At 37.7% G+C, this 16,625-nt stretch overlaps 1 protein-coding gene across 1 annotated transcript in view; it reads left to right on the top strand.

Moving 5' to 3' along the window:
* The first annotated feature begins 9,670 nt into the window (after positions 1-9,670).
* Positions 9,671-16,625, top strand: part of LOC145284506 (DNA excision repair protein ERCC-6-like) — an 83,120-nt gene continuing 76,165 nt past the window's right edge. Inside the window, exons 1-3 of the mRNA XM_080133388.1 lie at positions 9,671-9,771; positions 13,422-13,726; positions 16,201-16,300. Coding sequence (XP_079989514.1) covers positions 13,450-13,726; positions 16,201-16,300 — 377 coding nt within the window. The 5' untranslated portion in view covers positions 9,671-9,771; positions 13,422-13,449. The remainder of the gene's footprint in view (positions 9,772-13,421; positions 13,727-16,200; positions 16,301-16,625) is intronic.

The raw sequence follows: 16,625 nt of genomic DNA, 5'->3' as shown, positions 1-16,625 counted from the left end.
ACAAGCCCTTCATATATGGTATACAAACTGTGGTGAGTTTCTGAGTGATGTCCTTTTGTGTTTGGTCCAGATTTCTTGGAGCTGATATCATGCTTTCTGGATAGTTGTTTCGATGGAGGATTTCTTTTAAACTGTCCATCTCCTCTTGATATGCACTGATGTTACTACATATTGCTTTTGCTCTGTGTTGTAGACAACAGACGATTCCTTTCTTTACATTATATGGATGGTGGGAGTTGTAGTTTAGATACTGTCCAGTGAAAGTTGGATTTCGGTATACAGATGACATAAACCCCTGACCTGTGCGAGTTATCAGCACATCTAGGAACGATAATTTATTGTTATGTTCTTTTTCCATTGTGAACTGTATAGTTGGACGGATCGAGTTCACATGGTCTTGTAACGTTTGAACATCTTCCTTATGGGGCCAGAATATCAATTCGATACGGACTCAAAATAATACAAAAATGGAAACAAATTGAAAAACTCTACCAAAAACTAGCAAGGATGACTAACCACCTCACATTCCTATGCCGATGATGTGATCTTAAGCTAGTTCCACCAGGCTTAACATTGAAACTACCAGTCAGCTCCAGACGGGCACAAAAGATTGCAAAACGAGTAGGGCATGAACTCGTTCAAGACAGAATCTACAACAGTCGGTTGAAGAAACATCAATTACACACCGAAATTTCAAACAACCTTACCCCATTCCTGGAGAGTACATCTCAGATTGATGACAAAACCCGCATTCAAGAATACCTGGACATATCCTATAAGAAAAAATTTAAGGATGTTAAGTCTCGCCAAATAAAGAAATTGGAAAATCTAAAAGCTAAGGACGTAAGACTCCATGTCCACCATTCACCAATAAGAGCCATTGTCAGCCAAAGTAAATGTCAGCTAACTCCCTCCGAGGAATTAGTGCTAAACAAAGGTCTCAACTTCACCACAACCATAAAGCGAATTCCATACTTAGATATGATAGCTCCAATAGAGGAGGCAGCCTTGAATAAACCCAAAGCACAAGGAGATGAACTAAGATGGAAAGTGAGACAAGCATTTGAGAATTCAAAGCCTCCAAAACCGAACCTCTCAAAGGAAGAAGTATTGGCTATCAAGTCCCTACGCAGTGACAATGATATCATAATACTATCAGCAGACAAAGGCAATGCTACAGTGGTAATGGATAGAGCAGAATATTCTAAGAAGTTGCCAGATTTGATAGAATCTGGTGGCTACTGTAAAGTGAAAAAGAAATCAACCCTGAAAACGGAAAGGAAGCTGTCACAGATTCTCAGTAAGAACAAGGACCTTATACCACCTGCGAAATACAGGCAGCTAGTACAACATTACAGCAAGCTACCACACCTATACGGCCTACCTAAGATTCACAATGATGGTATTCCATTAAAACCCATTGTCAGTGCTCGAGATTCAGCATGCCATCCGTTGCGCCGATGTCTGGTAGATGTAATCAACCCAATCATCGGTAAATCTTTAGGGAGGTGAGTTAGTGCTTTTCGGGCACTCCCTAATAAAATAAATAATTCAACACAAGCTACTGAATAAACGAACAAACAACTTCGTAAAACTTAACAAGGAAAAGGTTTATTGAAGCGAGTCAGGGTAAGATGCCAAGAAGATATAACTTGGATAAAACTTGTCTGCCTTTGCCCGGTAGTTATTCCCAAGTAGAAATCATTGATACCGATATAGACAGAGAGGGAGAATGAGGAAACAGGTCTGCTCTCTTTGGCATCTGGCTGGAAAAGGAGTTTTTCTCATCCGGAACGGAAGCAGTTAGAGTTCATTAGGGGTCAAGGAAGGTCCCTGATTGGTCAGTATGTGCTCATATCGCACAGTCAGGGGAGGCATCGACGCACAAGAAAAAGAGTTCTATTTGTTTTTGCTACATAACCCCCTGCTTAGGCTGAAAGCCGACAGAGAAAAAGGTAGCAGAACAAATAGGAAAAAAAAAATTAAATAAAAATGTCAATTTATTTAAGTTATTTTTGTTTTTACGAAAAAAATCAATGTTCTTAGTTTTCTGTAAAACGTTGGGGAATATTTGCATTTTTTTTTTAGTTTTTTTTTAAATAAAACGTTCAGAGAGAAAGAAAAGTTTCTTTTTTAACAGAAATATACAGTTTTACTTAGTTTCTTTGGCTAATATACCCGTCGGCTACTATGTGTAGTGGTCACATAACTGTTCTCACATGGAGCATTTACCTCAGGTGTATGATGATGCTGTGTGTATGTTGGAGGAATGTGTGGCTCATGTATTAATGTGCCCAGAAAGGCTCTTTTTACCCTATCTATGGAAACTGTCTCTTTTTAACCATTAATGTCAAGGATAAATTTTTATCAGTGCGTGAAAGCATGCAATAAGGGCCAGTGTAGGGTGAAGTTAGGGGAGCTTTTACTGCGTCCTTTCTAAGGAACACGTGAGTCCATGTTGTTCAAGACCAAAGATTTTATGGGCTGTTCTCTAGGGTGCATCGTTGGTAGCTTACTGAGATAGGCTCGTAGTCTGTTGACATACAGAGCTGAGTCAGTTGTTGTATCCTCTATCGGGGTCAGCATCTGACCTGGCAATGATAGAGGTGCTCCATAGACTAGTTCGGCTGCAGGATATCCCAAGTCCTCTTTGATTGACAACCAAGAAGGGCGACCGGTAAGTACTCACTCCATCGCTGTTGGTCAGAATAAGCACATAATGCTGCTTTCAATTGGCGATGGAAGCGTTCTATCATCCCGTTAGAAGCTGGGTGATAGCTCGTTGTCCAAATGCGTGTGATCCCTAGAATCCTGGACAGTTCCCAGAATAGGTGGGATTCGAATTGTACACCACGATTAGTGGTGATGGTGGTGGGAACTCCGTAACATGATATCCAGCCTGATATAAGGGCTCGCGCTACAGATTCAGACGAAATGTCATTTAGGGGAATAGCTTCAGGCCACCGTGTGAAACGGTCTATGCAGGTCAGGAGATAAGTAAATCCCTGGCTGAGCGGCCATGGTCCAACCAAGTCTATGTGAACATGACTAAACCGAGCGTCTGGGATGCTGAATGTTCCAAGGGGTGCACGAATATGCTCATGTACCATGTGTCCAGGCAGTGATATCACGCCTCATATTTGGCCAGAAAAATCTAGCTGTAATCAGCTTCACTGTGGCTTTGCATTTGGTTGTGTAAAGTGTCAAAAACAACTCTACAATGAGTCTTCGGAACAAATGGTCGAGGTGAATCTGTTGCGGTGTCACAGATGATCTGCGTGTCCGAGGTAGGTACGGGCAGGTATGCAAATTTGCAAGTCACAAATTCAGGTAACGATGGATCCAACGTGTTCAGACTAGACTGGTCTAAGGCCATCTGCTGTAAATCGATATCCCATGGTGAGGACAGAGAATTAATGGGAAGGTGAGACAAGGCGTCTGCCACTGCGTTCTGCTCACCCGAGATATGTCAGATATCGCTGGTAAATTGCGAAACAAAATCCAAATGGCGTGTTTCACCGGGAGAATATTTGTCCGGCTTAGAATGAAGTGTGTATGTAAGCGGACGGTGATCAGTGTAGCTCACAAATTGACAACCCTCGAGTGAATGTTGGAAGTGTTTCACTGCGAGGTACATTGCCAGCAGTTCACGGCCAAACGTGCTGTAACGTTGTTCTGACGGTTTCAGTTGTCGCAAAAAGTATGCAAGAGGTTGTAACTGTTGTTGGTGCTGTTGTTGCAACACTGCACCTACAGCTGTGCCTGATGTGTCAACGACCAGTGAAAACTGGGCATTGGGTACAGGATGTGCAAGTAGAGATGTTGTCGCTAGTTTTGTTTTCTCTTCATTGAAAGCTTTGAGCTGGACTTCATTACGTGAGATTTGCTCATTTTTCTTCTTCCTGTTACGTAACAGGTCGGAAAGAGGAGCTAGAATATCCGCACAGTGTAGGATAAAGCGTCTGTAGTAATTACAGACCGAGGAAGTGCCTTAGTTGGCGAAGTGAAGTAGATGGTTGAAGGTCTTGCAGAGCCTTCACCTTTTCCGGTAACGGAGATATACCATCTGAGGTGATAATGTGGCCCAGGAAAACTAGTGACGAAGCACCGAAAACGCATTTACCAGAGTTAATCCTCACCTGGTATTGCTGAAACCGTTTGAAAAGTAGGCGGAAGTGAGTGACGTGTTCCTCAGGTGAGGCACTTGCCACAAGAATGCTGTCTATATAGTTATAGACAAAGTCCAAATCACGCACTACTTCGTCCATGAAGTGCTGAAAAGTACTAGCGGCATTACGTAAACCAAAAGGCATAGTTAAAAATTCAAACGCTCCGAATGGAGTTGTTACTGCCATCTTTGGTATGTCGGCTAGATTTACTGGGATTTGATGGTAAGCCTTGACCAAATCTAGTTTGGAAAAGGTCTTATAACCATGCAACGAGGAAGCAAAATCCTGTATATGTGGGATTGGGTAACGATCAGGTACCGTCATGGCATTGAGTCGTCGGTAGTTTCCAGTCAGACGCCAATCTCCGTCACGTTTTGGGACCATATGCAAAGAGGAAGCCCATTGACTGGACGAGGGGTGTATTATTCCCAACTGTAGCATATGATTAAATTCAGCCTTCGCTGCTTTAAGTTTATCAGCAGAGAGGCGACAAGGGCGTGAGAACGCAGGAGCACCTGTGGTCTCGATGTTGTGTTTTGTGGTGTGCATGGGTTTGCTCACCACAAAATTTAGGTTTGTTAATTTCGGGTAGGAGTGTAGCAGCTCATGGTAAGGATCATTTGAAGCGGCAATGAAAAATACCGGGCTGATAGATGGGAGATTTAGCATTATGCCAGGAACGGAAAGTTCCGTAATAGCGTCTATCAGCCAGCATCTGCGCATGTCTACCATTAAATTAAAATGATGCAGGAAGTCCACGCCTAGGATGAGGTAAGGTAAATCCACTACGGTAAACACCCATGTAAAGTCTCTCCGTAATTCCAAGTCCAGAGAACGTGAAATTTGACCGTACGTGGGAATGGCAGAATGATTTACCGCTTGCAGTGTGATAAGCGACACTGGTGGCTTCTCTTTAATGAGTTTCAGTGGCCAGATACTGCAAGCTGCACCCGTATCAACCAAACAACGTGCTTGGGATCGAGAGTCCATAACAAAATAGTCACGGTTGTTAGAATTTTGTGGAAAGCTTGCCATGCTCATCTTCCCACTATCTAGTTTCCCTGGTTAGGAAAAGAACAGGGCATTTTGCATTTTCGTGCCTCAGCGCCATAACGACTATGGTAAAAACATAGTCCTAGCATGTTTGAACGGTGACGGTGGTGTGGGGAAGGTGAGCGGCTTTTGAAGTGGCGTCGGGGCGAATGTGACCTGCCCATGTTCAGCTTACTCACCTCTCTGGTGAGGCGTTCGATGGCTGTAAGTATAGCCACCGGTGTTGCTTCTTGTATTAAATTTCTATCCGCCGCAGGGCCCATGGGTACTTCAGCTTGTTACTGAGGGATCGCCGCAATGGTAGGCCCTCTCACAAAATCCATTACTTTATCCGCTGACACTGCTACTACGTCAATGGAATGATTCTCTATCATAGGCGCTAGTATTGCCTTTACTTGCGCCGGCAGCCTTGAAAAGAAAAGCTGCTTAATTAGGGTACTGTCAGGCGGGACATCTTCTGCCAGCTCCCTCATTCTGCAGAGTAACTCTGTTGGTCTGTGGTCCTCTAAATGTTCATCATGGACCAACATTTCAAAACGTTTTTCTGCCGAGACTGTTTACGAAAGAACCCAATGATGAGACTCTGACAGTGGTACGGGATAAGCTGACAATGCATGCCTCACTCAAAGATCGCACTTGCATCCCAATTGACAATATAATGGAGATGTTGACCTTCTGTGTAGAAACTACATACTTTGAGATGGGATCTGATAAATATCGGCAGGAAGAAGGTCTGGTAATGGGATCACCATTGTCCCCAGTACTGGGCAATGCATACATGGAATACTTTGAAGAAATGGCATTAGGATCAAAACCACTAAAGCCAACAATGTGGTTGCGATATGTAGATGACACATTCATACTCTGACCCCATAAGGAAGATGTTTAAACATTATGAAAATCACACTCAAGATGAGAACAGTAGTCCGATGAATAATAATACATATAACCAATCCTCATCTCAAAAATGCAGAAACGTCATTATTTTTTAATAGTAAAATTTTGAAATATCTCTCTTGTAGATGTAGAAGTTAGAACCATTAATTTTTAATCGTAAAATTTGGAGTTATCTCCCTTCTAGATGTGGAAAATTGTACCATTATTTTTTTAATAAAATTTAGAGTTATCTCCCTTCTAGATGTGAAAGATGGTACGATTATCTTTTAATGAGGTCAATTAACTGTGAGTTAAAATATGACCACGCCACCCTCCCAAAAATGTGGTTAAATGAGCGATTGCCAACGTTGCTATGATCATGAGGGCAGGGGGGGGGAGTGTTATCAGGCAATTAGCGGTAACCCTTTTCTCTCGAAGGAGAAGGTAATTCCTGGGAAGGTAGCCAACAGAAACTGAACAGAACCATATTTCATTCTGATATTAATCTAAAAGCCTGTGCCAAATTGTTTTAATTGTGTATTTTGAAGTTTTTAGATGAGGATTGATAATTTGAATTATTTTGATTATTTGGACTACTGTTCTCATCTTGAGCTTTATTCTTCAACATTCTTAAGGTGTATTTTTTGAACCCAGGAATCTTTCTGTCGAACTCATGAATCTGCATAGAATTTCAAATGGAATCCCTTATTTAATCTAGTTAACAAGTTGAGCTAGTGGTCACAAGTCAAAATTTTCATAGTGTGAATATGTCAATTGTTAATGGTTGACCTCTTCTGCCTGAAGTCACAGACAAGGAGATAATCTGTGCATCCAGAGTGTGTGTATTTCATTCAGAAAACTAGAAAAACGATTATGGTCAAGGAACGCCATTAGACTAGAAACAAAATGCAAAGTTTATAAAGCAGTGGTATTACCTGTATTACTATATTCAGCAGAAACCTACATACTGTACAGGAATCATATAAATAGGTTAGAAGCAATACAACAGTGCCACCTAAGAAAAATGATGAAAATTAAATAAAGCGATCTTATACCAAATGTTGAAATATGGATAGAATAGAAGCCATATGCACCATCACACAACAGTGATAGATGGGACATGTGGCCAGAATGGAAAACAATCACAACCCAAAAATCCTATTGTATGGAAAATTGGAAAATGGATACAGAAAGATTAGTGGGTAGAAACTCTGCTATAAGGATGTGATGAAGCGCCATATGAATATAAACACAAAACATTGGGAAGAGCTAGCAGCAGACCGAAATTGCTGGCACAGTAGCCTTCACAAAGGAAAAGCAGAAATGGAGGCAAAAATAAATGGCAGGTCTGAAAAAAAAAAAAAATTACTGCAGGCACAACCTTAGTAACTACCTATGCACTATTTGCAGGAAAACTTTTCACACTGAGCGTGGAATGCTACAACACCATAAGATAAAACACCAAGACCCTGACTAGCCAACTTCAGCTAAGATGATGATGATGATGATGATGATGATGATGATGATGATTGTGTATATATGCATATATAAGCAATGTACATATCTGAGTATCGGTAGCATGGTATTGTGTGTGTGTGTGTGTGTGTGTGTGTGTGTGTGTGTGTGTGTGTGTGTTGGTTTACCTTGTTCTTGTTAATGTGCGTATAGCTGTGAATAGTAGTTTGTTTCTGTTTACCCGACTCTTGTTATTGTGTAGGAATGTGTGCACGGAATGAAGAAAGCTTGTCTGTGAGTCATTTAGTCCTTTCCATCTTCTCATTGCCAGCCATGGAGAGGAAGTGTTAAGCAGATGTTCTCGAGTCCTGTTCAATGTGTGACCTCAGAATTCTTGAGAAAACTGGTTTTCTTATAAGAATTTCCAAGTCTGCATTACTTTCACATATAATTTTTTATTTTTAGAGTTTGGAACGATTTTCATTGGTTGAAAATATTTTTGAGTTCACATGTTTCTGTGAAAATTTACTTGCTTTTGGAGAGTAAGGAGGAGAGCGAATTTGAATGAAATGGAGAAAGAAACCATGTAGTAATTAGAGCTGTTTGCTTTTTAGCATTCGTAGGAATCATTTCATGATTAAGTCGCCACAAATCTATCATTTTTGATCTGGGATTAAAGTCAATTTTATGAGATTATCAAAACAAAATTTTATAAGATTATCAAAACAAAATTTTATGAGATTATCAAAGCAAAAGGATTTCTCATGGAGATAGCCATTTGTTTTGACTGAATGGGGCGGTAAGAAACAATGAAATCCTGCTAAAACCCCTTTCACTGTAAATTTTTTTTTTTTTACAAAGGAGTCACTATTATCAAGGCCCAGAGGCCACTCAAGGATAAGGGTTAATGAGTGTATGGTAGCCAATTGGACATAGTAATCGTTAGTATTGGAAATTTAGTAAACTGGATTACTTCAAGGGATGGCTCAGGAAATTACTTTTATAATATATTTTAAAACTGACACAAGTTACAAAGTAAATAATCAACTGTATCCCACTTCCACCATTACTGATCATATTTTCTCACCACCTACCTAGCACTTATTAACCCTTATCCTAGAGTGGCCTCCAGGCCTAGCAGTGACTCCCAAGTTAAAAAAGAAAAGAACATTTTATTTAAACTAGCCGATATGTATTCTCTCCAGTTACATATTTTTACTAGCTTCGGAGGATGCTATCATAACAAATGAACTTGCACTACATTTTCCACCACCCATAAGGAGGAGGTAATGCTTGGCATGGTCTCATGGCAACAAAACAGATACTATATTAGCCCTCCCTCCCCCCTCACAAAAAGAAGAAGAGGTAATCTTGAAGATGATAGTATCATAACAAACGAACATATACTACACTACGCCCTACCAAGGAGGAGATAATGCCCAGGGAAATGGTCTCATGACAACAGAAAATATACTACACTAAACCCTACCCTACCCTCTAAAAACAGAAGACGGTAATCTTTGGAAGGATAGCATTATGACCACAGAACACTTATCTTAGAATTTGTTCACATTGGACTTAAAGACAATCAAATTGTAGTCAGCCGGAAAGCAGGAAAACGGAAGATAGTTCCACAGGTGTGCAGTTCTAAGAAAGAAGCTTTGTTCATGGAATCTACGTTTAGGTTTAGGCACAGATAAAGAGTGAGGGAAATAATTGATAATGGTTTAAGTTAGACGAGTGTTTTTCGTGAAAGTCAAAAAAAGTGCCTGTGCAACCCCCATCGGCATTTCCTGGTGAGAGCGCCTCGGGCGATTAACAATGAACTAAATCCTTCGCAAAGAGAGAAGGCAAGTCCTGGGACTGCACAGAACTAAACTTCCACCGCACGATTACAGGATTGGTCTAATCTCTGTTGATTTGAGGGACCCAGGATAAAAATCCCTAAGCGTTAAAAGATAGGTCATTAGTCTGAAATAGTATAGTAAACTGAATTAACAATTAAACGATAATACATTTACTGAATTAGTAGAATAATAGCAATTGTTCTTAATGAATCTGAACCAAGCCATGTATTTGACAACGGCCATATTTAAAATAGGGGACACAACCAAAACAAACACCGGTAATGCAAAACTATCAATTTTATATAATCACTCAATTTATATAACCACGAACAGTAAACCTAAAAGAAAGATTCCAGTTATATTACTCTATGGTATGTTAACTTATGATTTTCTTATTTTTTTCATGGTTGATTTAAGTTGATCGATAGTGATTTTTGTCAGATCTGTTAATATACACGATTGTATCGATATATTTTGTTTAAATTTTTTATCGGTTTGGTTTACGTAAATAAATGAAAAAAAAAAAAATCATGTCCGTTGCTTTTTGTTTGCAATGATCAGTAACCTCGTGTTATGGTTTTGTTGTTTGTTTGTTTATCTAACTAAATCCTTGTTTTTACATATAATATGCATATTAATTGCTTTATCCATTGAATTTAGCGTTGTTCATTTTTATTTTATTCGGACACATCATTCTTTCGCATAGCGAGTACCAAATACAGGTATTTGTTTTAAGGGAGTTAACTTTAAATATAGCTCATGAAATAATCGATGTTTGTATAGATCAGTCTCCATGGCTGCTCATATTGAGTCGGTAAAATCTGCTAATTACGAAAATAGTTGAAAGGCGACCACACAAAATTAAACCCGGGTTCTTGAAACAGAAAAAGGCTTTCGCTGTATTTATTTTATAGCTTGTTAATGTTACTTTTTATTTTATCTTTCATTTTATTGTTTAATTTTTTATTGATTTATTTATTTTTTTGTAATTAAAACTAAGAAAGAATAACAATAGGAGGCAATAAGTATTCTATATTTTTTTATGGCATAAATGTAAAATTAATGGACCGGGAGACTAGAGTTCAATTTTCTGTCGAATCAGATAAAAGACTTTAAAATGGTACTTGATACCCTTCTTGTTAAAATCTCAACATTATAGGGTAGTATCAAGGGCAAGTGGGGGAATCTTGGGAATAGAGTGACGCCCTCTCCTACACCTCAGTGTACTGTAGCAGTTAATGAAAAGGGAGCCTTCGGGTCGCCCTTGACAATCATCAAACACTTATCATCGTTTGCTTTCTATGGGAGCAAACAACTCTAAAAAGGTAGACGACGCTAAAGTATACGAATACAAAACCGGATTAGGGTTTGAAAAAATTGGTCCGGATTAGTGAACAAATCATGAGCCCCTTCTTTCTTGAACAGAGTGATAAAAAGAGTTTCTAACTTAACAGATCCCACACTGGCAGCCAAAGCTCCAGTCTTTGTCTCATTACCGCAACGTTGCATCCTTGTGCTTGTTTTGCAATTATGTTGCAGTGGGCCGAAAGGTAAGAAGGTGCCAATCGACCGTACAAGTAACAAAGCAGACACAAGGTAAAGTAGTTACGACAATAGCAAAGAGAGTACAAACACAGACGATGAATATCGTGTTTATTTATCAAGAGGAAATGGTAAATCATATGGCAGTGGAGATAGTGTATTAAAATGAGAAACGAGAACAGCATCTGATGGGGTTGAAATTTGTGCATCCCTTGGGTAGGATGATGTGCCTCAGGTTAATACAGGTCATGGAAGCTGATGCTGGGAACTGGTAGCTGGATGTCGATGGAGTACTGGACGTCGACAGGTGCTGAAACTGGTAGCTGGATGTCAGTGGGCACTGGAGCAGGTAGCTGGACGTCAGTGGGCACTGGAGTGGGTAGCTGGACATCAGTGGTCACTTAAGTAAACACTTCATCAAATCTCCACACTAACGTACTGTACTTGCAATAACCCTTATCCCTGAGTGGCTTCCAGGCCTTGATAAGTAGTGACCACCGTGTAAAAAAAAAAAAAAAAAAAGAGTAGGGAGCTGGATGTCAGTTAGCATACAGGTAGCTGAATGCCAGTGGAGTCGCTAGAAGCTGCAGGAGTGAACAGGAGCCATTGGAAGCTGCAGGAGTCTAAGCAGGTGCCAAAACTGGAGTGGTAGGCTGTGAGGGGAGTCCCAGGAAGCAGGTAACAGAAGAGAATTGAGTGTGTATCACATTCTGATAGTTTGTGAGTCGTCCTTAAAAGGATGGTTTGAATCGCATTAATTGTATCATAGTTAACCCTGAAAAGGGCTGTTTGAGTACTGCTGCTAGTTCTCACACCTGCTGGCCTCGCTGACTTGACAAGCCTGTCAAATTGGGATGAGAGACTACTAGCTCCCAGGCGAAGCTCAAAAATTTGCTGTGAAGTCACTTGTTTTTATAAAAAGGCATTCATGTTACTAGAATTGGATCATTAAACAAACAAATGACTATAATTAATTTCACGCTGGATTTCTTACAAGCAAAACTGTCTTGGGTGTTTATTGTCTGTACATATATTAATATCTGTTCAAAATTAAAGCCAGTTGTTTTTGTTTAGTTGCAAAGAATTGACTTTTTTGTCTTTTTTCTTTGTTGTTGAAAAAAGTCTTTGCTATTTTTAGCATGTGTGATTATGTTGTGTTATGTTTGTCTCTGCCAACAGGCGTATTCATGGGTGTTTCATTCTAATGTAAACAAAGAAGCGGTAGCATAGCACCATGACAAGTACTTCCTCAGAGTGTGCTCCAATGAACTTACATCAATGTAAATACCTGCGACTAACAATAAAACCCCATCGTGGAAAACTTTTTACTCTAATAGCTTCTTTCCTTTGCACCACTTCCCATTGAAATCATCTCTCTGCTCCCTGTTTCCTCAATTATATCAGCACACAGAAAATTAAATGCATGCCAACATCTTGCTGCACAACTCTCCACTTAGGATAGCTCCTCTAAATCTGGTCTATTATTAACAGTAACCGCTTACATCTCAATGGCAAGATGCCTTGTTTGGTATGAATACAAGTAAAAATGAAAATAATCATGAATACCCATTCCCCCCCCCCACACACACACACCACCACAATTTCTTATGTTTTTTTCATTTTTGAAATGAGGATTGTCTAGCAGAATTGAACAACAACATTAGGGAAATTAATTACGTGGTGAAAGTAATGAAGAAAGTGACTTACACAAACGGGTGCACCTCTCTCTATCCTGTCGGGTGGCGAAATGAGGGAAGGAAAGGGAAAGAAAAGATCTTCGTTTGTAGAAGCTCAGTAATATACATATGGTATTAATTTGCAGAGGAGGGCAGAAACTGCTATGAAAAGGACGAGTTGGAACCACAAGATGTTTTTTTTTTTCTTCTTAGTTTTTCAATAGGTGACAGAGAAAATGGATGGTGGAAATTTCAGTTAAAGTTAGTCGTGGGAAAGCAGGATTCGAAAAAATAGTTTTTCTTCATTTAATTGCTTTGTGTTTGTTTGTTTTTGAGTATCTATAAATTAATATAATAGTATCAGATCGTCTCCATTTACACTAAGCATCTACAGAATGCCAACATCAATATATTACATATGAATGAGTCCCCTGTGGGATTTCCACAGGTCCCGCTAGTATGGATTATTTGAACTAGTGTTCTCATCTTAACTGTTATTCGCACAATGGTTTTAGCTGATGTAATCTCCACCCTCCCTCAGATGAATTCTTGTAAAATTCTGGAATCTGCACAGAATTTCGAATGGAACCCTTTATTTAATCCATGGAGGGAATCATGCTCTTATTCTATTAACCATGACCGAGTAAAAGTTTTTTTTTTTTTTTTCAAGTAATTTACAAGTTTATTCTCACTATCACCTACACTAAGGATTGAACCCTCAACCACCAGAACTGAATATTTTTTGTTTTTATTCTCTTTTATGTGCAACACTAAATTGATCTTTCTTTTTCTTTTTTTTTCAGCCTTGAATATTGTTTAAATTCAATAACAATGGAGGCCGGAGAATCGTCTACATCCAACAAGGATTTGAATACTTTAAATAAGAAAGATGAAGTTTTACCATCAACTTCCACGTCTGCTGCTTCTGCTGAAAACACGTCCAAGGAAACACAATTAATAGAGGTTCCTTCTGACAATGGAACTCCGTCAACTGATACATTCAAAGTAGATACCAGTCTGATACCAAAAGCTCACTTAGAAGAGCAAGCCAATGATGAACTGTTGGCACTTGGCCTCACTGTATTTAACCAAGATGAATTTGAGGAAAGTAGGTTAAACTATATTTTGATTTTCAATTAAAAAAAAATAATAATAACAAGAACGGTTACTCTTAAAATGTGTTTATTCAATCTGCGCATTTAACAATGAAAATTTTATTTCACACTTAAGCATAACAGATCAACAAGATGCTATTTATGACTTAAATGTAACAATCTGACATTTTGAAAATTAAACGTAACAAGACCATCAAAATACTATTCCAAAACTAGGCAAAATGGATTATGAAAATGCTTAGTGATTATCCAGTTTCACAGTTAGGACGATTAATCAATAATTGGAAAAATCGGAATTTTTGGAGTATCGGAATTGGAAAAATTTGTGCCTACTTTCTAATGCTAAAAACGATTTTTTTAATTGTCTTTTTTATTCGACTTTTTGTTTAAAACAAAATCTTTTGCTGTTACTAGTAATGTTAAAATAATGAATATTTATTGATTTTAAACAACCAGTAAGACTAAAATCTACACATCACCCCCACCCCGACAAGTGTACTTTTACGCTTGAGAAAATATCTGCACATTTAACGTGTTTTTATGGTAATTGGGGAAAAATAACAACTCTATAATTAAATATTTGGAGATTTATAAAAAATTGGAATTGAGGACAAATATTGGAATCATTCCATCACGAATTAAAATTAGAATGTAAAAACGTTTATTTAGTACATAATTCAGGTTTAAAAAAAAATGAAATTTATGAAATCTAGTATTTTTTTATTTTAAAAAATAAAATCATAGCATCCCCATACAAATTTCAGAAGCTGTTCATGGGGAGGAGGAGGGGCTTTGTTTTTTATTTATTTGCTTCCCCACTGAGCAAATTAGGCACAAGGCCGTTTTTTAATGTGGGGAGGAAAAACCAGCTCCCCCAAGGGGGCACTCTGGCAGGGTCCAAAATTAGCAATTGTCTGATATGAAGCGTTGCCCCCACATTGACCAGAACTGATTACTTTCTTTTCCGCTCCTGGCCCGAAGGCCAAGAACAGCCTCTGCGCCTATGGGCTTTGTTTACTCTTAAAGTTTGAGATATGTCCCTTCGGTGCTGACCTTAATGAAGGCTGAAAATTGATGATTAGAGAACTTGCCGATTAAGTTTGTTTTTCCTTTCTTACAACAAAAATAATGAATTTGCATAATTTTTTGTGTACTATCCTTTTTTAACTTAACACATAATAAACTTCTTGTGCAATTTTGTTAATTTTCTTTTTATGAGCAGTTTTTAATATTAGGATGAAACTAGATAATCACCAAATGCTATTTCAGAATCAAGATCATCAAAATGAAAGTTAAAATTAAAGCATAACAGACCATCAAAATGCTATTTCAAAATTATGCATAACAAATCATCAAAATGCTATTTCAAAATTATGTATAACAAATCATCAAAATGCTACTTCAAAATTATGCATAACAAATCATCAAAATGCTATTTCAAAATTATGTATAACAAATCATCAAAATGCTACTTCAAAATTATGCATAACAAATCATCAAAATGCTATTTCAAAATTATGCATAACAAATCATCAAAATGCTATTTCAAAATTATGCATAATAGACCATCAAAATGCTATTTAAAAATGATGCATAATAGACCCTCAAAATGCTACTTCAAAATTATGCATAACAAATTATTAAAATGCTATTTCAAAATTATGCATAACAAATCATCAAAATGCTACTTCAAAATTATGCATAACAAATCATCAAAATGCTATTTCAAAATTATGCATAACAAATCATCAAAATGCTATTTCAAAATTATGCATAATAGACCATCAAAATGCTATTTAAAAATTATGCATAACAGACCCTCAAAATGCTACTTCAAAATTATGCATAACAAATCATTAAAATGCTATTTCAAAATTGTGTATAACAGACCATCAAAATGCTATTTCAAAATAATGCATAAGAGACCCTCAAAATGTTATTTCAAAATTAAACAAAAATGTTATTTAAAAATTAAGCATAACAGACTGTTATTTCAAAAGTATGCATAAAAGACCATCAAAAACCTTCGATCATCTTCGGGTATGTTTGTTTTACTAGGGAATCTTTTTGTCGAATTTGAGAATCCATACAAAATTTTGACTGGAATCACAAAATTGTGGGTCTTTGATGGAGAAGATAAGTGTAATATTTTTTTTTTGATTAAAGATTTGGGTTGAGGATGAGTGTTAAATAGTTTCCAATATAGCTTTAATATTTTAATGCATGAGAATTTACTAAGAACTTTTAAATGACTTTCTAATCAACATTTACATGGGCGATTGTGTGTGTGTGTGTGTTGGAGGAACTTTGTTTATAACTTAATATTAGAAGTGGATCAAACTTGTTAAAAAAATCAAATTGGTCTCTGAGAACCCCAAATTCTAAGTATTTTTCAGACCATCAATTTCAGACTCAATCATATTTTCATGTGAATATATTGAAAAACTTTCTTTTCCCTTTTTTGTAGATGTTATGGCTCAAGTTGATCAAGCAATTGTCAAAGAAGAAGAAGAGAAAAGAAAACGGATGCTCACGGGACAAATAAAAGCAGCAGAAGAAGATCTTCGGTGAGGATAATTATTTCTATTTCTATATGTCTACATAATTTTTGCTTCATATCTATATATACATTAGCAGATGTACCCAGCGTTGCCCAGTATTAATCTTAAAATTAAACTCTTAAAAAACCGAAGTAAAAAAAGGGGAAAGAAACTAAGACATGTCCATGCGAGTATTATATTTTTTCTAAACAGTTCACTTCTTATAAGTAAAAAAAAAAATACTCAAGCTTAGATCGAAACCAAAACCGAAAAAAGACAGTGAGTCAAGTATGATAACCATTAGGCCAGCTTGCCATGATCTTTAAAAAGTATTTTCATGCGCAATCGTGAA

This window comes from Euprymna scolopes, chromosome 9 (genome assembly GCF_053919585.1).
Source record: "Euprymna scolopes isolate OS-2025 chromosome 9, ASM5391958v1, whole genome shotgun sequence".
Classification (NCBI taxonomy): Eukaryota; Metazoa; Mollusca; class Cephalopoda; order Sepiida; family Sepiolidae; genus Euprymna; species Euprymna scolopes.
Note: the sequence above shows the minus strand (reverse complement) of the source record. Positions and strands in the feature narration are given on the sequence as shown.